This window comes from Pleurodeles waltl, chromosome 5, assembly GCF_031143425.1.
Source record: "Pleurodeles waltl isolate 20211129_DDA chromosome 5, aPleWal1.hap1.20221129, whole genome shotgun sequence".
NCBI classification, from domain to species: Eukaryota; Metazoa; Chordata; class Amphibia; order Caudata; family Salamandridae; genus Pleurodeles; species Pleurodeles waltl.
This window is the reverse complement of record NC_090444.1, coordinates 579,187,589-579,211,655: the sequence shown is the minus strand read 5'-3', so window position 1 is coordinate 579,211,655 and position 24,067 is coordinate 579,187,589. Positions and strand designations below refer to the sequence as shown.

At 42.8% G+C, this 24,067-nt stretch overlaps 1 protein-coding gene across 1 annotated transcript in view; it reads right to left on the bottom strand.

The window, feature by feature from the left end:
• The window catches only part of RYR2 (ryanodine receptor 2), a 2,714,825-nt gene that overhangs the window by 1,231,928 nt on the left and 1,458,830 nt on the right, over positions 1-24,067 (bottom strand). Inside the window, exon 29 of the mRNA XM_069234403.1 lies at positions 9,437-9,645. Coding sequence (XP_069090504.1) covers positions 9,437-9,645 — 209 coding nt within the window. The remainder of the gene's footprint in view (positions 1-9,436; positions 9,646-24,067) is intronic.

Genomic DNA, 24,067 nt, shown 5'->3' with positions numbered 1-24,067 from the left:
ATCTAATGTGGGTCTGTTAAGTGTCATTATATATAACGTCCAGGTGTAGTAAAATAGCCATCATTGCATACCTGATATTTGTATATTTGCATCACTCCTGAATTCTATATTGCAGTACGCAAAATCACAAATAACCGGATGAAAATACTTAAGAGAAAAAAGAAACATACCACATAAAAACATCTTCTTCTATAGCATTGTCAAAGTGTTTTATTAGAAAATGATGTTTATTATGTGTGTTTAAGTTAGCATAACTAGGCCTCAAATTGAAATTACAAGGCCTCAGCTTCCTGTAACCAATATCCATTTTAAAGTTGCGGAACAAAACGTATCTTTTAAAATGGCACTAGCAAGTTTCCTATATGCATGCTTTTTTTCCCTTTTCACAAAATAGACAAAATCAGGCTCATTTTGCAGTGTTGCTTTTGTCGTAAATAAAATGTATTTACTTGTGTGCCTTAGGAGAAGGCCATGTCAGGATGTTCTTGTATGGTGCAATATTTAAAGTATTTTGTCTAGGCCTGTTCAATGTTGTAAATTCACTATTACTTTTAGGTGTTGCAAAATTATTTCCTTCTTATTATGTCTTATGAAGTGAATTTTGCTCAGCTATATGATGGTTCTGACTTATTCCCTTATGCTATGACCTTCCACAATCGGCTTTATTACTGATGCTGATTTGAACCTGACTAACTACTTGTTGTATTCTGTAAGGATTATTAATTTTGAATAAAACATTATGTTATAAATTTGAATATTGTCCTGCGATGGTTTTGTTTATTTGTAGAAGGGCCCTGAGACTCACACAGCCATGATCCTGTGAATCGCTCCTTTAAATTTATTAGTAAAAAGTACCAACAGTATTGATGAAAACAATAGAAAAAAAGACACTGAAATCAAAAATACATATCACTAGAAACAAAAGTACAAATGAAAGACAAGAGGCAATCAAAAGAAATTAATTGAGAGAAAAATAAATGTTCCACATTATTTTATTTCTTTTCTGGGAACAAAAATATGTTTGATTAAATATTTTTCATTATAGTATATGTGACAATGTAGTCAAATTATAGCATTTATGAATTTCGCCTAACTTTGTCATGAGGTTGTTTTTCAATAAATAATCTTCAACATAGTCTTACTGATAGTAAGAAGTCACAAAAAAATAATAGGCAATTAAAACCTTCTATTGTATTTTCAAGACAAACGGAGGTAGTGCTGTACATTTATAACTAACCCTTTCAAATTGCCTTTTATTGTTCCCTTTGTGTTTCATGGCATGTTTTGGCATCAGTGAACTGAGTATGAATATTGCAGTGTGAAACGAGATAAAGCCCAGAAGCAGCTGCTTAGGTTTTGCCTGTGGACAGGTTTTGTTTCCTTTGCACTGTCCCTACTCATAGATAAAACATCAATTGAAAATGGCAACATTTGGCAGGCGATGGAGCAAAATAGCACCCTTTGACTTTTTACTTAACTGCAAATGTTAAGGAAACAAGTGAAAGGGGGAACTAAGTAATATATTTGAACTTATAGATTTGAGGTTGAAGGAAGAGAAGAGAAATCATAACAACTCCAGCACCACATCAAAGAAAGTGGGTATAAAGCTTTAACCAATCAGATGTTGTGCTTTGGGAGAACATTTATTCCTACTAGATTGGTGTTATTGGGACTCAGGGAGAGAAAATTATTGAAAACTCTGGCTGAATAATGGAATTCTACTAAGTGAGAAGACTGCTTGCAGGCTGGCTGTGGTGTCAACCAGAAATGCTAGAGTTTGTATTTAGTCAAGGTGTTAAAGAAATAAAATGGTGGCATTAACATTAACCATTTTTTCAGCAATCAGTAGCATAATATGCATATTTGTAATGGTAAATAATGTTCTCCTGTTGAGAATGCAAGAATTTCATCAGAGTATTTCAACGTACTGCGGATATGGAAGTAGGTTATTTTGATGGGCGTAACCAGAGACAACTATACATGGGAAAATTCAGGGCAAAGTGGGCAAAACTGGAAAATTAAAAACAAGAGGATAGTCTGGTCAACTGCTGTAAAAACAAGTGCTTTGAAGAACTCAGGATCCTAAACGAAGAGCTAATTTACATCTCCTCTAGAGAGGTAGCAGAAAAGTATAACTTCATCATAAAGAAAATGACAGATGCCTCAACAAGGAAAACAAATTGTACAAATAAACAAAAGAAGAACCTCAAGATTGAGTCTTTATTAATTACAACATCTAGGAAACAAATGAATAAACAATTAATTTAAGTATCAGAAACACTTAAGTAATAACCTATTAAAGGTTTACAGCAAACAATACAGAAGAACATTGCATAAAATCAAACATGGGTACAAAGAAAACATGTGGAGAAGTGTAAAATCAGCACTAGAAGGAAAAAACAAAGCTCCTCTGGGAACTTACAGAAAATGTGATGGGAAACAGAAAAGGAATAATGGATAACCTCACTTAAGAAGCAGAATTCGTTGCTCACATACTAAAAATGTACAGTTTAAAAGCTACAAAGCTAAAGATGAATCACCAATATAAAATGGATCCAGTAAGGTGGGATAATTAGAAGGTAAGCAAAGGAATTATGGACAGTGAACTAGGAGGTCCAGATTTCATGTGAACTGGAGGGTTGCATTAGAGTGATAAAACCATCTAGTGCTCAAGGCTCAGACCTGATATTAGCCAATTTACACCACAGTACATGGACTTCATTAATATTTTCATTCATAAAAGCAGTAACGGTTAGCAAAACAATTCCTGATTATTGGCGATAAGCACAATCTTTAATCCCTTGGTCGCCAAAGACGTAATGGTTACATCCGGTGGCGGGGCACTGAGGTGCCACGGATGTAACCATTACATCCTGGGACCGGTGGGCCAGGGGGCAGGGCTGGGAGGGGAATCGATTCCCCTTCCACACCCACCCCTCTAAACCCTCTGATGATGTCAGCGCACATTCGCGCGCTGACCTCATCAGAGGTTGCCTCCCATTGCACTGGAAGCATGCTTCCAGCACGATCCGAGGAGAAACAGATTAGTTTCTCCTCAGTACAGGGGCAGGGGAGGCAGAGAGGCATGAAAAGGAAAGGCTTTTCCTTTCCTTTTCATGTGTCTCTGTGCATTCCTGCAGCATGACCACATAGCGATCATGCTGCAGAAATGCCCACTAGACACCAGGGAGTTTTTTTTTTTTGTTTACAGTTATCAGGGGAGCAACCCCTTAGGCAAGGGCCGTTCCCCAGGGGGGCATAAGCCACTAGACACCAGGGATTAAATATATTTTTTTTAATTGGCATAAGGGGAGCGACCCCTTAGGCAAGGGTTGCTCCCCAAGAGGAAACATTTTTCTAAGGCCATTTCTGCTCCCCCGGGAGCAAATTGGCCTATATTAATTAGCTCGATCTGCCCCCGGGGGCAGAAGCCAGTAGACACAAGAGTTTTTTTTTGTGTGTATATATTGATAAGGGGGGCAATTTGTTTATTAGGCCTTTTCTGCTCCCCCAGAGGGCAGAAACCACCAGGCACCAGGGATTTATTTTTTGTTTTTTACAGATGGGGAGCAACCCCTTAGGCAAGGGTCGCTGCCCTGGGGGGGAGCACTTTTATTTTAAGGCCATTTCTGTACACCTTGGGGCAGATCGGTCTATTTTTCTTAGGCCAATCTGCCCCACAAAGGGGACAGAAACTACTAGACACCAGGGTTGTGCCAATTTCACACAAGGAGAGCGACCCCTTAGGCAAGGATCACTCCCCTGGGGGCAAATTTATTTTAGGCCATTTCTGCTCCAGCCTATTTTTGTAAGGCCCATCAGACCCCAACGGGGGCAGAAAGCCACCAGAGACGAGGGAAGATTTTTTTTTTTTAAAAGAGGGTGGGGTTATGGCCATATAAATGGGGACAAAGTTGTTCTCCCTACCTTATGTACGTGGGGCAATTACCCCCAATCCACTCCCCAGGGTGGGGAGCAGAAAGCCTACTAGATGCCAGGGAATTAAAAAAAAAATAGTGGGGCGGTGGCTACCAACCGGTATGGGCACATTTCACAGTTATGCCCCCTATCAAACTGAAGGGGGTAACAGTCTTTCAGCTCTCCCCTCGCACTCTAAAAATTCCATGTCAAGCAAGAGGACATTTGATTATTTTGGGATTTGGTTTTACATTTGGGCCAGGAGAGCTTGTCTACCTCTCAAAAGCGTCCCACTTGGAATGGTGAAGGCTGCACTTTTTGGACTCTGGGACGCTGCAATCTAGAAAAATCTACAAGATCTAGACACATCTGAAAATTAAATATCTGGGTGAGTCCAGGGTGGTGTGCTTCACATGCACCACACACCATTTTCCTGCCCACAATGCCCTGCAAACCTCCAGCTTTGCTTGAAATCACACATTTTTCCAACATTTATGTGATGAACCTTCCAGAATCTGCAGGAATCCACAAAATTCTTGCCACCCAGCATTGTCACATCTATACCGATAAAAATTATGCCCCACTTGTCTGCCTAAAAACGTTTTTTTTCAAACTGCCCTTTTGGGCCCCTCATTTTCGACCTGTTTTTGGCTCTTCCCTGTCACAGGCAATTGGCTCACCTACACTAGTGAGGTATCATTTTCATCGGAAGGCTGAAGGGAATGTTGGGTGATAGGAAATTTGTGCCGGTGCAGTGATGTCAACACAGAAATGTGGGAAAAATTAGATTTTTTAGTTAAATTTGAGGTTTGCTGAAGATTCTGGGTAAGAAAACAATGGAGGATCCAAGAAAATCACACCTCAGTGGGCTCCCTTGGGTGTCTAGTTTTCAGAAATGTCTGGGTTTGGTAGGTTTCCCTAGATGGCTGCTGAGCCCAGGACCAAAAAGTGCAGGTCCCCCCGCAGAAACAGGTAGTTTTGTATTTGATAATTTAGATGTGTTCACATAGTGTTTTGGGGCATTTCCCGTCGCAGGCACTGGGCCTACCCACACAAGTGAGGTACCATTTTTATCGGGACACCAGGGGAATGCTGGGTGGAAGGAAATGTGTGGCTCCTTACAGATTCCAGAACTTTCTATCACCGAAATGTAAAGAACCTGGTGAGAGCTCCACAGGTCACCCCAATCTGAATTCCCCTAGGTGTCTAGTTTTTAAAAATGTATAGGTTTGTTAGGTTTCCCTATGTGCCGGCTGAGCTAAAGGCCAAAATCCACAGCTAGGCACTTTCTAAAAAACATGTCTGATTTCAATGTACAAATGTGATGTGTCCATGTTGCATTTCCTGTTGTGGGCATTAGGCCTACACACGCAAGTGAGGTACCATTGGGGAACACAGGATAGAAGAACAAGTGTTATTGTCCCTTGTCTTTCGCTACATTTTTTCCTTCCAAATGTAAGACAGTGTGTAAAAAAGACGTCTATTTGAGAAATGCCCTGTAATTCACATGATAGTATGGGGACCCCGGAATTCAGAGATGTGCACTGCTTCTCAACACCGTATCTTGTGCCCATTTTGGAAATACAAAGGTTTCCTTGATACCTATTTTTCACTCTATATTTCACCAAATGAATTGCTGTATACCCGGTATACAATGAAAACCCATTGCAAGGTGCAGCTCATTTACTGGCTCTGGAGTTCCTGATGAACCTACAAGCCCTATATGTCCCCGCAACCAGAAGAGTCCAGCAGACGTAACAGTATATTGCTTTTGAAAATCTGACATCGCAGGAAAAAGTTACAAAGTAAAATGTGGAGAAAAATTACTGTTTTTTTCACCTCAATTTCAATATTCTTTTTATTTCAGCTGTTATTTACTGGAGGAAAACCTTGTAGGATCTACACAAATGACCCCTTGCTAAATTCAGAATGTTGTCTACGTTTCAGAAATGGTTAGCTGTCCAGGAATCAGCACTGCTTTCACACACATTTTCTTTCACTAACTGGAAGGAGGCTGAAAGCACAAAAAATAGTAAAAATGGGGTATTCCCAGTGAAATGCCAAAATTGTGTAGTAAAATGTGGTTTTCTGATCCAAGTCTGCCTGTTCATGAAAGCTGGGAAGATGGTGATTTTAGCACACAAGCCTTCTTCTGCAGCCCTATTTCCCATTTTTTTTAAAAAGAACTACATTTATGCTGTATTTTGGCTAATTTCCTGGTCTCCTCCAGGGGAACCCACAAACTCTGGGTACCTCTAGAATCCCTAGGATGTTGGGAAATAAAGGATGTAAATTCGACATGGGTAGCTTATATGGACAAAAAGTTATGACGGCCTAAACGTGAACTGCCCCAAACAGCCCAAAAAAGGCCTGGTACCTGAGGGGGAAAAGGCCTGGCGGGGAAGGGGTTAAATAAGGAGATACAATGTGTCCAGAAAGTTACCATATGATAGCTCTAAAGCACATTCAGGGAAAAATCTATGCAAGACATGTCCTAATACATCCTGAAGATTGGATATATAGTGTTCCAATAATATCTAAATTGAAAACTGGTGTTAGAAAGGACTCTATCATTAAGAGCTGCTAATGCTTAAATTATGATATGAAAAATATGAATAGTTGCAAGCACCCACTTTATGTTGCATAAATTAACCTCTCCACAGCATTCCACCCTATTCACCTAAATGTATTATGGAGAAAAATGTTGCCATGGGAATTCCACCTGATTTATTACAGGTAAAAATAGATCTCCATGAATCTGCCTAGACTAGGATCAAATTGAGGTAAACCAAAAAGTGATGGGTGAAATGCTTGAATTAATCTCAGCCACTGGTAATTACTTGGGCCATATCACAGTTCATCAATGTTTCCCCTCAAGCACACAATGGACTTATACATATTTATGAACAGTCTTTGAAACTCATGTAAACAGCTCACTGTATCAGGGTCTGACAGGGTCAGACATCCCATTTCCTTAATACTGGGAATTGAGTGAAAATGAAGTGTTATAACTATTAGAATGATGTATAGCAGTCATGCTCTCCACCTTCCTCTGAGCTTATAATTACAGTCAATGTTTGGACTTTGGCAGTTTACAGGTGGAATTGCGTCTGGCATGAAGTGGTGTATTATATCAAGGTTGTTTTTATCTTACAAGCAGATCCCTCTAGAGATCTTGGTGGGATATCCATATATAGATCTCTACATTTAAATATTCAACTTACTTTCATCTATGCTGTGATTGGGACTTTCCTGAGCTAGGTGGTTACTATGCAGCAGAGCTCCTCTGTATTCCTATGCTTAGCCATTATTCTTTGTGTATTCAGCAATCCAGGATGTTTTCATACTTGTGTGGACCACTTGGTGTGTTGGGAATATCTATCTATATATATAATAATATATAATAATATGTCTGCAAGCTTCTCTTCCCCCTCTGAAGAGCCCAGGTGACGGTTCAGTCCTGGCTAATGTTCACTCCCGACCCCATGAGGGGCACATTGCAAGCCCTTGAAAATCCAGAATATGTCACAGTATCTATGGATACCTCACTTCTCATGTTTCACTGATATCTCGTTTCTCATGCTTTACTGAGTAAAGACCACGCAGCTGTCCTAAGACCAGACCCTGCTCAGCAGAAGAATGAACAGTGAGTGACCAAAAGTCGTGACCATCAATGTAGGCTGACTGACCATTCAACCAGATCAACTCACCACAGACCACAGTCACAGTCACAGTCTTTTCACAGAGCTGGCAGTAAGCTAAGAACAACATAAATCTGTCTGTCTGAATAACTGGTAAATAGGGCATAGCTAGTTTGATACTCTTACTCTGAATTTATACTAAGGGTGTTCCAAGCCTAATCTCACTTCAATTGGAGACTGAGATCTATTGTCTTTCATGTGAATGATAAAAACACACAAATATGAAAAACGTGCTCTTATTGTGATACTGAAGATAGGCGTTGGTAAACAATGTTGGTCTATCATTGTATTTAGTTACTGTAATACTATGGATCACATATAAGAAAATGATCAAACTGGACATCATGGCAATTGTAGGTATGTACTGCATGTTCTGGTTGTCTGTCATCTATGTTACATCACCGAAGATTCAGTAGATGTGAAAAATTCAAGCAACCCCTAAAGAACGAGTATAGCAAACGTGTTCAGCAGGAACGTGGCAAGAGGGTAATATGTAGCAGGTAGTACATTTAGAAGTACGGTTTCCATCACACTTCAGAATTACAAAAAATGCGTGTCATTTGTGTTTTTTTACAGTTTTTATACGCTAAAATATGTTTACTTTTCTTTTACAGGCATTTAAATGTTGTGTATTAGAAAGAAAATGAATCCTACGGCCTTTCTTGTCAGACTGCCTGCACCTCACTCAGCCTTTCTTCTCAGACTGTCCATAAGCCAATAATTGTGCCACATAGTTCACTATACAAAGTCTTCTCACTTTGCAGTCAGAGAAAGAAATATAAGCATTAGTCTCCATGTTTAAAGAATAAACAGCTATGTGTCAGAAGGTACAGCTTGACATTTGCCCTGTCTTTGAAGCAGAGCAAATGTGTCAAAATAAAACAATATTTAAATGCACCATTATTGCTCAATCAGATTCTGAGCTCCAGCATGGTTATTTGGGGGTGTGATGTAGCACCCCCAGCGCCCCTTCCCCTAGTGTCTATGCTGTTAAATGCAGGTTTGAGGATTTATACATTATGTGCAGATTTGCACAATTTTCATGATTTCTGTTAACATCTGATTTGGGCATGGATTATTCTATTCTGCAAACACCCTTGCTGATCATTTGTAGGTGAGGCCAGATAAGTTCCACGATATTCTATAAGACTTTGAGACTGACATTGTAGCTTAATTGAAGAGAAGGTTTGAGTCATTAGTCCACTCCTTAGGTTCTATTGCCTGAAGTGTCTAAGATCAAAGTGAGTATGAGAGATAAAATAAATTAAGGGAAAACAAGTGAGTTCAATGCTTTAATGCGAAAAAGGACCCAATGCTGACAAGAACATCTTGCAGAAAGATGTATTTTTAAAAACAACATGCCTAGGTGTGCAACTCTTGAAGGTAAACCGCGTTGTGCCTCGTTGCTACCCCCAGGCAATTCCTGATTAGGATGCAAACTCCCATTTGAGCCCGAATCAGGATTACAGCCCTGATGCACATTTCTCTCCAAGCAATTTCACCACCCTTTTCTCCTGATAAAACCTGGCATGTTTCGCGTAGGCATATAGCTCATGTTTTGGATTTGTGCACCATGGGACAGATGAAAACACATGCAGTTCGGGCGTTATGCGGCTCTGAAAGTGTTAAACTTGAAATGGTATACAAATTACATACTACATGCTAGCATACCTAGTGGTGTCAGTAAATGCTGGGTGAATGTACGACTAGGATTACTAAAAAGTCAGAACGAGAGACCTTGCAGGCTATTGAATTTCCCTTTTCAGCAGAACAGAATATGAACAGTGATTGGTAAAACATGCTACAAGCTCACTCACCTCAATGTGCTCATGGTTTGTTGGTACTGGTGTGAACTGAGGGAGCCTCTTGCTTAGCCACATGGTGATATCCCTGTTTGTATTGACAGCAAATGGTTCATACCCTTCTTGAAGCCCACAGATTGTGAAATACTTAAGGGTGCTGACGTCTTTGCCATAGTTCATGCGCCCCATCTGAGACAAACCGAGGCTGCACACTGGTATAAATCCTATGGAAGAAAACAAAACATCGGTGCTAGCAGTATGACTAGGAAGGAGTCAGAACAGACAGAATCGGTCAATCTGTGGTCAAATGCGCAGTCAGACTACCTCATTTTGGAAATGACACATACTAATATGAAAGCACACACGGTCTTCAAGGCTGCGAGTTTGCATGCTGCAGTAAGGTTGCCTACTTGAACTTTGGCACCACAGGTCACGGGCACTTAGTGACAAGTAGTGTCCAGAGGAACTGGAAGATCCAGGGAATGTATCTGTACATACACACCCTTCTAATTCCTTTTCCACTAGAGACCAGTCGCGAAAAATATCAACATCCCTAGCTTGCAGGACAAAGGGGGTTCATAGGAGACTCTGGTCTGCAAGGCCATGAAGAACGCGTTACTGGGTGACAAGTTGCTGATCCATTAGCTGAAACAAAAGCAAGTTTCAACTGCGCCACGAGCACAGTCAGCAATAGCGCGAAGCACCCGTTTTTACAGAAAATAGATAGGAGTCATCCCAAGGTTCTTCTGTTTTTCTACTACAAAAATGTCCTAACTCCCCTGTGACACTTACAACCTTTACAACCTCTGTGGCCAGGCCAGGGATTGTATTTGCGACCCCCATGTTTCTGAACTCCTAATGCTCTAACCCCCTAAAAACAAAAATCCTCTAATTCCTGTCACTCGTTTCATTGTAAGGGCACAGCACTCCGAAGCTCGCTGATGAAATAGAACAAATCTTATTACAGCGGTGCTGAGGTGATAAGTCGCGTCAAATTAAGATCATATAAATGTATACATACACATACACTTATGAACTCCTAAAAGCTTAAACACAGTCTTTTGATGAATCTTAACTAAACATTCCAAAAAAAGTTAATGGAAAGTTTGTGAGGGGCCAAGAAACAGAAGGTCGCGGTTGGGGGTGATTTCACATTTTAAATCCCAGAGGAATTTCCGCTCTGTAAAGCACAAAAATGGCTGAATGGAAATACAGCTAATGGGGAAAAAAGTACGAATTTCACTTAAAAAGTGTGCAATTTGTAATTTGCTGTAAATCTGTACAGCCATTTTTGAGAAATTAGATTTGGATACTTGCTCATATTGGGCTTGGAGGGGTTAAAAAAAAAGGTGTACAGGGCTGGACTGGCCTTACTGGGCATCAGGCGTTTCCCCGAGAGGCTGGAAGGGTGTGGCCGCTTTTGTTACTAGAAGGGGGTTGGTTTTGTAGCAGTGCAACAGTTATAAAAAGCACTGGAGAGTTCCTTGTATATGTAACAGTTTGTAGGCAACAATAAAAGTGCCAAGATCATGCGGGTGATTAATGTACCCGCTGGTGGGATATCAGAGTTTTGTCAAGTGGCAGTTTTGACTTATCTAAGGTAGTGCTGCAGGTTTATATTTTTCCCACAAAGAATGTGTACTATGCAGGTTACAGAACAGTATTTTATGTGCGTTCAGCAAAGTGAGCTATGAACTGCTATCAAATTGCATGATACAGGTTAGAAAGTTATGTTTTCCCCGATTCTTAATCATCCTAATTTTCCTAAAAAGAGTATGTTTGGGTAAAAATAAATTGTTATTAGAAAAGTCAACCCTAACCACTGTGTTACGTTCTGAATCCGGAGATTATGCTTCCCCAGACCAAGCACTCTTATAAAATGCCTACCAGTTTACACGATGTGTATCCTACACCTTGTCATTCCTTTTGTCTTATGTCACATTTTCTATACACTGATTTACACATGTATGATACATTGTCTCTGTATGTGTGTGTGATGTAAAGTGTTCCAACACCCTACTCTGGTAAGAGAGGGGCTATAAAACAAACGAAATACATGTGTGAGAGGGACTATGGAGAGATTACAGGCACCGTTATAGGGTGATGATGAGGGACTCATTGAAGAGCCCCAATAAAGATTGCCCCTAGTGCATTGTGAGGTTATCATTTTCTATGCTTTAAAAACAAATACAATTGAACATATAATGAAAAATATGTTGCTGAAGGCACCATTTTTTCCCAGATTTTCTTATTAGACTTCTTATGACCTCACATACTACATATGTGACTTCAGATACATCACTCGTGACCTGCTAAATTACATAATTGATGACATCACTGTTGATCTGTCAAATGACATAATTCATGACATTACTGATGGCATCATTGTGACAGCACTCTGTAGGGTTTGTGGCTTGAAGTAATTCAGCTTACTCTATTCACTCACCTGACAAACAAAATGCTTCCACAGGCTTTAATGAGGTCAGCCCCCCCCCCCCCCTTTTCGACCTTGAACAACCTCCAAAGAGAGTCTGTATTGTAGTCATGGTAACAGGGTTATCCTTTCCTTTCAAAACTTCACATAGCCCATAATTATACCTCAAGAGATTGATAGGTATGCATTTGCCACTGAAAAGGCACCTTCTGCCAGACCCATTGGACCACCCTCTGCAGTTTGGTAAAATACAATACATACACTCTTGAGATGGGCACAATGATCTACAATCTTAGAACCACGCTCCAGTGTGAGATAAGTCACCTCTAAGCAGGACACCCCTATATTCTACTTCATTCAACAATCTGCAATGCCTCAAAATCTTCATGGAAGTTCTGGAAAGAAGCATCCACACCTTATAATTGTCTACCGCACAGTATTACAACTTTTATTGGTACTCTTATGATTGCTCACTGAGAATTAGTGCACAGCTGTTGTGCAAGTAATAGTTATATGTATATATATATGTACATATTCACTACAAAACCAAAGATTTGAGTGACGTTATAGTTAAGTTCAGATTTTACACGCACAAAACCATAGAAATTCAACAGTTATAGGTATCTCAAGAAACTATAACAAGTGCCCTAAGGGAACTAACTCGTGCCTCTGCCATAAACAATTTTAACATCACTAATTTTATTCCAAATGTTGCAGTTATATTATGAATGATGTCATACAAGATAGCATTACTGATGTAATAGGTGCGGTAAGTATTACTGCAAGGTGAAAGTGCGACCCATTACTAAAAAGGGAGGGGGCCATGTGGGCCACCCTTCCCGGGCTGATTTTGGCTCTGGAGACCCCATCCCTCTAGGCTTGGCCAATTAGTTCAAGGGGGAGGGGGCACACGGCCACCTTCCCTGTTCCAACTTTGGCCCCGGGAGCCCATCTCCCAGGGCCTGGTCAATTAGTTCAAAGGAAGAGGGAGCTACACGGCTCCCCCTCCCTGGACCAATTTTGGCTCTGGGGACCGCACACCACTGGGCTCGGCCAATTAGGGTAAGGGGGTTGGGGGCCACACTGCCCCCTCCCAAGCTGATTTTGGCTCTGCAGACCACATCCCCTGGGGCCTAACCACTTATTCCTGGGTGCCTTGTCCCCCCAGGGCACGCATTGTGCATCCCCGTAATCCCTGGTGGTTCCTACGGAAGCCGACATTTCTCCTGCAGGAGCAATTCTTCATCTGTTTTCCTTGACAGAGGGCAGAGAAACAGATGACTAGTCTGCTCCAAGTGAGCAGGAGCAGTTGTACTGCTTCTGCGTGCTGGGATCACACTTACTGTTTGCTCTTGCTTGACGGGAGCAGTCAAAGTGGCCTGGGAAGGGGGTCATATAGGCCCCTTCCAATTGACAATTTGGCCATGGCCCGGGGAGGTGGTGGTCCTCGGGGCTGAAAATGGCCTGGGAAGGGAACCGCGCAGCCCCCTTCCCTTTTTTCTAATTTGGGCTGGCCCTGGGGAGTTGGTGGTCCCGAGGTCTGTAATCGGCCAAGGAGTGGGATCCGCATGATCCCCCACCTATATTTCTTTAGCCTAGCCCTTGGGGTGGTGGTCCCCGGGCTGATATCAGCCAAGGGGAGGGGGGCTCAATTATAAACAATCGCAGAAGACCATGTCTGTTGTTTTAACATTTTTTAATGAGATTCACGGATCCTCCATGATTCCTATGAGAAAATGTTTTTAAAAAGTGATTTTTGGCCCTGGCAGGGTCCCTTGGGGACCCCACCACCAGGCCTAGGGCGGGGTCAAGTTATTCCTACCATGTCACAAAACATCAAGATGCACAGTTCCAAAAAAGAGTTACAATACACTTGACCCAATTTGGGGACAACAAAAAGGAAAGAGAAAGACCCTGAAAATATCCAATATTGTGGAACAAGAGCCCTCACTCATCAACTGGTGACATGCTTCATCATCGGGCTTTGCTCCTCGTAGGGCCGGCGCTGCAATGCCTGATGGGCCCTTTGAGGGGACTCTTTGCCGGAGATCTTTTGTTAAAGATTTTTGCCAGTGGGTGAACGCAATTATGTGGGGATTGGTGAGAAAAGCTGTTAAAAATAACTAGAGGGAGAAATATCTAAATAAACAATTTATTAGCAAAAAACAAAACCCTCTGTCATGAATGAAAAACAATAAATCAAGGGAAAGCAGAATAATGTCTGCCCTACCCTATTATATGTAATATCAAGTCTCCACACAACCCTGTTTTCAGGGAATGTGGTGGGGCAGAATCGTTAGTCCCTATGCAGCCCTCAAATAGGTCAACATGTTTCTCGCTCAAGTAGTCATAGAAGATCTAGTGTGATTCGTCAGGACCTCAAATCACCTACCTAATCCTCACTCCTCTGATGGAATAGATTAATTATGTTAACAGGAACCCTCCTCACAATGAAGGATGGGCCCCATAGGGATGTCGGAGGACTCCAAAAACAACCGTCATTATTGGCCATCCTGTTTCTTCATTGAAGAAACGGTGTGGTGCACCTACCCAGTCTCCGCATACCTACCATGTCCCCTCCTATTTATTCTAACTTATTTTGGGACTTGAGTGAGTCTGAGTCCCAAAATGGCTGCCAAAACTTCATGGTTGAAGTGTTGGCAGCCAATCAGATCTCAGCATGAGATCTGTCAGATCTGCAGAGGATCTGCGTCACTAGATATACAATTTAGTTTTTTCTTGAATTACTCAGAAACTACTGAATGGATTCACCCACAATTACAAAAAGGGCTCTTTCGGGACCAAGATCTACCTTTCTGCCAAATTTGGTATAATTCCATTCAGAGGTTCGGGCTGTAGTCGTGTCTAAAACCCTTAAGGGAAATTACATAGGGAAATCACATTTTGGATTCTCTTTTTCTCAGCCGCCAATTAATGGATCACCCTGAAACTTTTCAGACAGGAGCTATAGTGATTGGCGTACTACTTTTGAAAATTACGTGAAGATTCGTCAAACAGCACTAAAGTTGTTAGCAAAACAAAAAACGCGTTGTCTATGGAAGATACAATTACATATATATATATTGTTTGCTCAGTGGCTGCACAGCTGACACTGGTGGATTTTCAAAAAGCATCATGAGTGAAGATTCCAATTAGAATGTGGAATCAATGCAGTCCTGAGAACTCTTTAGATATGCAGAAATCAAGTGGTATTGTCAGTGATGTTCAGTCCATCTGGATACAGTGATTTTAAACGGCACATCCAGAAATTTTCTCTGATGTCCAGTAGTTCTTCCTTTAAAACATGTTCCACAGGGAAAATCTTCCAATCTGATAGTAAATGGTCCACAAGGTTAAAATGGTTGGCTACAGGCTGGTCAAGTTTCTTGTTAATTATTGCTGATTTGTGGTTCCTGAATCGTGTACGGAGGTCATTCACAGTTTGACCTACATATTGTTTTTTACAGCTTTGACGTTGGCACTGAATCACATAAATAATGCATATTGAGCGACATGTAAGATGCTGTCTTATTCCATAGTCTTATTCTTATAGTCACTTCTTTCTTGAATATTACATTGTCTTGTGACTCATTGTATCCTTTGGGATCCAGATTTTTGCCCTGGCTGGCTGTTGTTGTTTTCTTGTGATTCTGCATCTTCCAGTATATATATATATTATATATATATGATTAATAACTTTGCACAGACCTATTCTTCCTTCTACATTCTCGTATGATGCAAGGTTTTGCAGTGATTGGTTAAGCCTTGGGTCCGGTGCACACTGTCTCATTAGAACCATGCTACACCCAGCTGTTGAGCCCATAACAAGGGAGAAAACGGTCCTGGTCTGCTTGTGTTCCAGTTCAGGGAAAGCCTGGGTTGGCAGTTCGGGCTGGATTGTTCCCGTTGGAACACAGTTGAGACTGAGTTTCACATAGCAGGGTCCAAACTGAGGTGGCATGACGTGCAAAATAGCGATGGACTGAGATGCGGCCCCAATAACTACCAGTGGCTGAGATTAATTCAGGCATTCCACCCTTCACTTTTTGTATACTTTAGTATGTCACCTTAATTGGAATGGGTATTCCCAGACATGGGTCCCGTGCACACTGTGTCACATGAACCAAGCTATACCAGGCTGATTAGCCCATAAAAAGGGAAAAAACGGTCTTGGATTGCTTGTGTTCCGGTTCAGGAAGGACCTGGATTAGCAGTTTGGACTGGACTATTCCCATAGGGGCAGGGTCGAGACTGAATTGGATACAGGTGGGTCCAACCTGAAGTGGCATGGTGTGCAAAATAACGATGGACTGGGATGCAGCTCGAGCCTCCACTTGCTGTATACTTTAGTATGTCACCTTAAGTAGGACTGATATTCCCAGATGTTGGTCTTGTGCACACTGTGTCACTGGAATCAAACTATACCCGGCTGATGAGCCCATAACAAGGGAAAAACCTGTCTTGGAATGCTTGTGTACCGGTTCAGGAAGGACCTGGATTAGCAGTTTGGACTGGACTATTCCCACAGGGGCAGGGTCGAGACTGAATTGGATACAGGTGGGTCCAACCTGAGGTGGCATGGTGTGCTAAATAATGATAGTCTGGGATGCGGCCCGAGCCTACTCCTTTTGTATACTTTGGTATGTCCCCTAAGTGGAACAGGTATGCCCAGACCTGGGTCCCATGCACGCTGTGGGCCAGATGTAGGTAGGAATGGGTTTGCGACTCAAACCCATATGCAGGATGGTGTCCCTGACACCATCAGCGAATCGCAAGGGTGTCGCAGAGACCCACATCATTAATATTAATGAGGTGGGTCGCAATTTGCAACCCCCTTGCAATTCCCTGCACTCACAGGGATGGTGGCCTGCTGGAGATAGCAGACCACCATGTCTGTGACTGCTTTTTTAATAAAGCAGTTTTTTTGTATTGCAGCCTGTTGTCCTTAAAGGAAAACGAGTAGCAATACACGAGAAAATTAAACCATTTTCATTTTCAGAGCCATTCACAATAGGGAAGGGGTCCCATGGGGACCCCTTCCCTTTTGCGAATGGGTTAGCACCCACTTCACATGGGTGCTAACTGCAAATTACTTTGCGACCGTGTTCGTGGTCACAGAGCAATTCTGCATCGTGATGCGAATCGCAAATAGGAAGGGGAATACCCCTTCCTATTTGTGAGTCGCATTCCCATTTTGCGAGTCGGTAACCAAGTTACCGACTCGCAAAATGGGAATGGGCATCGCGATGCACGTTTTGCATGGCGCAAACAGCTAATTTCTCTGTTTACGCCATGCAAAACGTTTCGTACATCTGGCCCTGTCTCACTAGAACCAAGCTATACCAGGCTGATGAATCCATAACAAAGCTGAAAGCAGTCCTGGTTTGCTTGAGTTCCTGTTCAGGTAGGACCTGGCTTGGGAGTTCGGGCTAGGCTATTTCCACTGGAGCAGGCTCAAGACTGATTTTCATATAGCTGGGTCCAAACTGAGTCGCATGGTGTGCAAAATAATGATGGACTATGATGCAGCCCTGAGTAATTACCAGTGGCTGAGGTTAATTCAAGCTTTTCATCCTTCACTTTTTGCATATTTTAGAATGTCGCCTTAACTGGGATGGGTATGCATAGAAATAGGTCCCGTGCACACTGTCACGGGAACAAAGTTATACGCAGCTGATGAGCCCATAAAAAAGGTGAAACCTGTCCTGGGTTGCTCCTGTTGAGGTAGGATCTGGCATGGCTGTTTGGGATGGATTCTTCCTGTTGGAGCAGGGTCAAGACCAATTTGCATATAACTTGGTCCAAACTGAGGTGGCATGGTGTGAAAAATAACGAAGGTCTGGAATACTGTCCAAGTAATTACAAGTGGCTAAGATTAATGCAAACATTCCATCCTTCAATTTTTGTATGCTTTCGTATGTCGCTCTAAGTGAGACGGGTATGCCCAGACATGGGTCTGTGTGCACCGTGTCACAGGAGCCAAGTTATACTCGGTTGACAGTATGAAACTCCAGTATGGTTGACTTGGCGGTTCCATTACACAATTACTCATTACCGATGGACACGTAAAATGTTTTAATTAGCATATTTTTGAGGATAATAAAAAAGTAGCTGTTGCTGATATCTCTCTCCTGACCGAGACCAACAGCCCCCAACCAACACTTTTGCCCCAGGACACTTTCAGGCCTTTAGACCTCTTTTGGCTCTGAAAGCAAGTGAATAGCAGCTGCATCCTGCCTTTATACATGTTTATGCACACTAGAAACACCAATTACCCACAGCAAAATTTTGCAGTTTGTTTATGCTATCTCTTGACCTGCTTAGGCCATTAACCTCTTACCGGGGATGCAACGGTTACGTCCTCTGCAGCACCGCTAGGGTGCAGAGGACGGAACTGTTACCTCCTGCACCAGGCCCATGGAGGGAACGCTAGAGCTCCCCCCATTGGCCTCCTGCCCAATACGCCAGAGTAGGGATAGAAGGGGAATCTGATGACGTCAGTGCACAATCCCGCGCTCACCTAATCAGAGGCTGCCCACATCGTGCTTCCAGCGTGATCGGATGAGAAATGCAAAGAATGTCTCGTCCGATTGGGGGATGGGGGCAGGCAGAGGCATGAAAGGAAAGGAAAGGCCTTTCCTTTCATGTCTCTTTGAGCATTTCTTCAGCACGATCGTGAAGCGATCGGGCTGCAAAAATGCCCCCTAGACACCAGGGATTTTGTGTCAGTGTCTGTTTATGTGTGTTTACATAAAAGGGGAGTACCCCCTTAGGCAAGGGTCGCTCCCCTGGGGGCAAACTGTTTTTAAGCCATTTCTGTCCCTCTGGGGGGCAGATCGGCCTATTTTTCTTAGGCCAATCTGTCTGGGCAGAGACCACTAGACACCAGGATTTATTTTTTTACGTCATTTTCAGGCAAGAGGAGCGACCCCTTAGGCAAGGGTCGCTCCCCGGGCAGGGGGGCAAATTTATTTTAGGCCATATCTGCCCCCCGATAGGGCAAATAGGCCTATTGTAATTAGGCCGATCTGCCAAGCGAGGCAGAAACCACTAAGCACAAGGGATTTGTTTGTTTTTTACAGATGGTGAGCAACTCCTTTGGCAAGGGTCCCTCCCCTGGGGGGCAATTTTATTTTAGGCCAGTTCTGCCCACCTTGGGGGCAGATCGGCCCCAGTTCTGCCCACCTTGGGGGCAGATCGGCCCATTTTTTTAGGCCAATTTGCCCCTGAGGGGGCCAGAAACCACTAGACACACAGGATTTTATTTTGTTGTGCTAATTTCATGCAAGGGGAGCGACCCCTTAGCCTTTCTATTAAGCTGATCTGTCCCCGGGGGGGGCAGAAACCACTTAGGCACCAGGGATTGGTGAGTGTATTTTGTTTGGGGGGCAGTCCCATGGGCAAGGGTCACTCCCCATAGGGGCACATTACTGTTGGCCATTTTCGGCCTATTTTTGTAAGGCCCATCTGCCCCCAAGGGGGGCAGAAAGCCTACCAGAAATTGGGAAGATTTTTTTTCAAAAAAAGAGGGTGGGGATATGGCCATACCCCCAGCCCAAATAAATGGGGACAAACTTGTTCTGCCCACCGGTGGGCAAATGGGGCAATTATCCTGATCCACTCCCCGGGGAGGCAGAAAGCCTACTAGATGCCAGGGAATTAAAAAAAAAAGATAGTGGGGTGGTGGCTACCAACCAGTATGGACATGGTTATGCCCCCACCCCAACTGAAGAGGGTAAAAGTCTTTCAGCTTTCCCCCAGCACACTAAAAGATCTTATCCCAATAGCAAGCAAGAGGACATTTGATTATTTTGGTTTTACACTTGGGCCATGAGAGCTTGGCTAACTCTCAAAATCCTCCCACTTGGAATGGTGAGGGCTGCACTTTTTAGATTTTGGGATGCTGCCATGTAGAAAATTCTATGGGACCTAGACACATCTGAAAACTAAACATTTGGGTGAGTCCAGGGTGGTGTGATTTACATGCACCCGCACCATTTTCTTACCCACAATGCCTTGCAAACCTCCACCTTTCCTTGAAATCACAAATTTTTCCCACATTTTTGTTATGGAACCTTCCGGAATCTGCAGGAATCCACAAAATTCCTACCACCCAGCATTGTCGCATCTATACCGATAAAAATTCCGCCCCACTTGTCAGCCTAAAAATGTTTTTTTTGTTTTCCAAACTGCCCTTTTGGACCCGCTTTGGTTCCACCTCAATTTTGACTTGTTTTTGGCTCTTCCCTGTCACAGGCTCTTGGCCCACCTACACAAGTGAGGTATCATTTTTATCGGGAAACTGAGGGGAACGTTGGTTGGTAGGAAATTTGTGTCAGTGCGGTGAGCCCACACAGAAATGTGGGAAATGTTTTATTTTTTAGCAAAATTTGAGGTTTGCTGAGGATTCTGGGTAAGAAAACACGGGGGATCGACACAAGGCACACCTTCCTGAAATCTCTCGGGTGTCTAGTTTTCAGAAATGTTTGGGGTTGATAGGTTAACCTAGAAGGCTGCTGACCCTGGACCAAAAACAGAGGTGCCCTCCCCTGCAAAAACAGGTAGTTTTGTATTTGATAATTTTGATGTGTCTATGTAGTATTTTGGGGCATTTCCTGTCACGGGCACTAGGCCTACCCACACAAGTTAGGTACCATTTTTATCGGGAGCCTTGGGGGAATGCTGGGTGGAAGGAAATTTGTGGCTCCTCTCAGATTCCAGAACTTTCTGTCACCAAAATGTGAGGAAAAGGTGTTTTTTTGCCAAAGTTTGAGGTTTGCAAAGGATTCAGGGTAACATAACCTAGTGAGAGTGCCACAAGTTACCCCATCCTGGGTTCCTCCAGGTGCTGAGTTAAAAATTGTACAGGTTTGGTAGGGATCCTTAGGTGCTGGCTGAGCTTGAGGCCAAAATCCACAGGTAGCACTTTGCAAAAAAACAGGTCAGTTTTCTTTGTGAAAATGTGATGTGTCCATGTTGCGTTTCCTGTCGCGGGCATTAGGCCTACCCACACAAGTGAGGTACCATTTCTATCGGGAGACTTGGGGAAACACAGAATAGAAGTGCTATTGCCCCTTGTCTTTCTCTACATTTTTTCCATCCAAATGTAAGACAGTGCGTAAAAAAGATGTCTATTTGAGAAATGCACTGTAATTCACATGCTAGTATGGGGTCCCCGGAATTCAGAGTTGTGCAAATAACCACTTCTTCTCAACACCTTATCTTGTGTCCATTTTGGAACTACAAAGGTTTTCTTGATACCTATTTTCCACTCTTTGTATTTCACCAAATGTATTGTTGTATGCACTGTATAGAATGAAAACCTATTGGCAAGGTGCAGCTCATTTATTGGCTTTGGGTACCTAGGGTTCTTGATGAACCCACAAGTTCTATATATCCCTGCAACCAGAGGAGCCCAGCAGACAAAACAGTATATTGTTTTCAAAAATATGCCATAGCTGGAAAAAGTTATAGAAGAAAACATGGACAAAACTGGCTTTTTTTTCACCTCAATTTCCATATTTTTTTAATTTTAGCTGTTACTTTCTGTAGTAAAACCTTGAAGGATCTACACAAATGACCCCTTGCTGAATTCTGAATTCTGTCTACTTTTCAGAATGGTTTAGCTGTCTAGAATACAGCATTGCTTTCACACCCATTTCTGGCACTAACTGGGAGAAGTCTGAAAGCACAAAAAAAATAGTAAAATTGGGGTATGTCCCAGTAAAATGCCAACACTGTGTTGAAAAATGTGGTTTTCTGATTCAAGTCTGCCTGTTCCTGAAAGAAAGCTAGGAAGATGGTGATTTCAGCACCACAACCAGTTTGTTGATGCCATTTTCAGGGGAAAAAAACCACAAGCTTTCTTCTGCAGCCCTTTTTCCCATTTTGTTTTATAAAAACGAAATTTAGCTTTATTTTGGCTAATTTCTTGGTCTCTTCCAAGGAAACCCACAAACTCTGGGTACCTTTAGAATCTATAGGATGTTGGAAAAAAAGGACACCAATTTGTCATGGTTAGCTTATGTAGGCAAAAAATTATGAGCCTAAGCGAGAACTACTCCAAATAGCCAAAAAATGCCTGGCACCTTATGGGAAAATGCCAGGCAGGGAAGGAGTTAAGAACACGCTGCATTAATTCGATTATTTTTTAACACTTTATTTGACTTTGCACATTTCCATCGGGATGTTGTGATTTTAGGACAATTGGTGTCCGTGCAATTGTTCTGTTCATTTGTGAGACTTTTTATGCACTTTTATGGTTTTGTACTTTTAATCGAAATAAAGTTATTGCTAATCCTACTAACACCAATAATGTTAGTATTCACTACTATTAGTCACAAGCACCGTAAAATATACCACGAGTTGGCATGTCATCCTCTTCTTTATTTAGAGGATGCCCTTTCATGGGATGGTGTATTTACGTTATTGGAGAGTTGCATGAAACGTAAAACAGTCCCTATTTCTCTCCCCCTTTCAATAAAGAACAAGGAACAGACACCATTTCTGAGACCGTTTTATTTTGTGCTATAATTAAACGGATGCAGGAGGAGGAATCAATCCTTAACTTATTTCCTCTGACCAATCACGTGCTTTTGTGTGGCTGGGAGATGTCATATGGGAGAGCTTTTGGAGACATAATGCACCCACTCTGTTAATCCAGGTCTAATTTCACGGAAGTGAGTAGATACATCACACATACCCCACTTTATCTTATTTCACTTGCTAGGCTGTAGAGTGTAGAGGCTATTTAGAGGAATATTGCTTGCACCACTTTCCCAAGTTAAACAGGGCAGGATTTATATAAATGAACAGAGTGAATAAGACATTTCTGTAGATATTTTATGAGAAGATAAATAGCATGAGTGATCTTGCCACTAAGCATGCTATGTTCTAAGAGAAAAAAGGTAATAGGGACTGTAGAAAAAGCCACTGTTCGCATGGTTACCCTGTCACTTTTTTGCCTAGTGTTGATGCCAGCTTTGATTGGAAGTGTGCTGGGACCCTGCTAACCAGTGCCCAGCACCAGTGTTCTTTCCCACAAACTGTACCTTTGTTACCCAATTGGCACAGCCCTGGCACACAGGTAAGTCCCTTAAGAAAGGTACCCCTGGTACCATGGGCCCTGTGGCCAGGGGAGGTCCCTAAGGGCTGCAGCAGGTATTATGCCACCCTAAGGGACCCTTCACTCTGTACATGCACACTGCCTTGCAGCTTGTGTGTGCTGGTGGGGGAAAAGATAAAGTCGACAATGCACTCCCCTCAGAGTGCCATGCCCACAAACCACTGCCTGTGGCATAGATAAGTCACCCCTCTAGCAGGTCTTACAGTCCTAAGGCACGGTGCACCATAGGTTAGGGCATAGCTGCATGAGCAATATGCCTCTACAGTTTCTAAGTCAATTCTTAGACACTGTAAGTGCAGGGTAGCCATACTAAGTATATGGTCTGGGAGTTCATCATTACGAACTCCACAGCACCATAATGGCCACACTGAATACTGGGAAGTTTGGTATCAAACTTCTCAGCACAATACACCCACACTGATGCCAGTGTGGGATTTTTAGAAAAATGCACACAGAGGGCATCTTAGACATGCCCCCTGTATGTCAGCCAGCCTGGTAGTGTAGGACTGACCGGTCTGTGCCAGCCTGCCACTTCCAGATGAGTTTTGGACCACATGGGGTGAGTGCCTTTGTGCACTCTGTGGTCAGAAACAAAGCCTGTCCTTGGTGGAGGTGCTTCACACCTCCCCCTGCAGGAAATGTAACACGTATTATAGTGCCCCAGGGCACTCCAGCTACTGGAGATGCCAGCCCCCCCGAACAAGCCCCCACTTTTGGCAGCAAGTCCAGAGGGATAATTAAGAAAAACAAGGAGGAGTCACCCCCTCAGCCAGGACAACCCCTAAGGTACCCAGAGCTGAAGTGACCCCCTCCTGGAGAAATCCTCCATCTTGCTTTGGGGGATTAGGACCAACAGAGATAGGAATGTGCCCCCACCCAAAGGGAGTGGGCACAAGGAGGGTGTAGCCACCCTCAGGCCCAGTAGCCACTGGTCCTGATTGAATCTCATGGTTCTAAAATAAATTAAGAAAGAGTATTTTTCTATATAAAAATCCTATTGGTCTGGAGTTAAGTCATTGAGTGTGTGTTTCTTTTATTGTCTGTGTGTGTACAACAAATGCTTAACGCTAAGCCTAACTGCTCGACC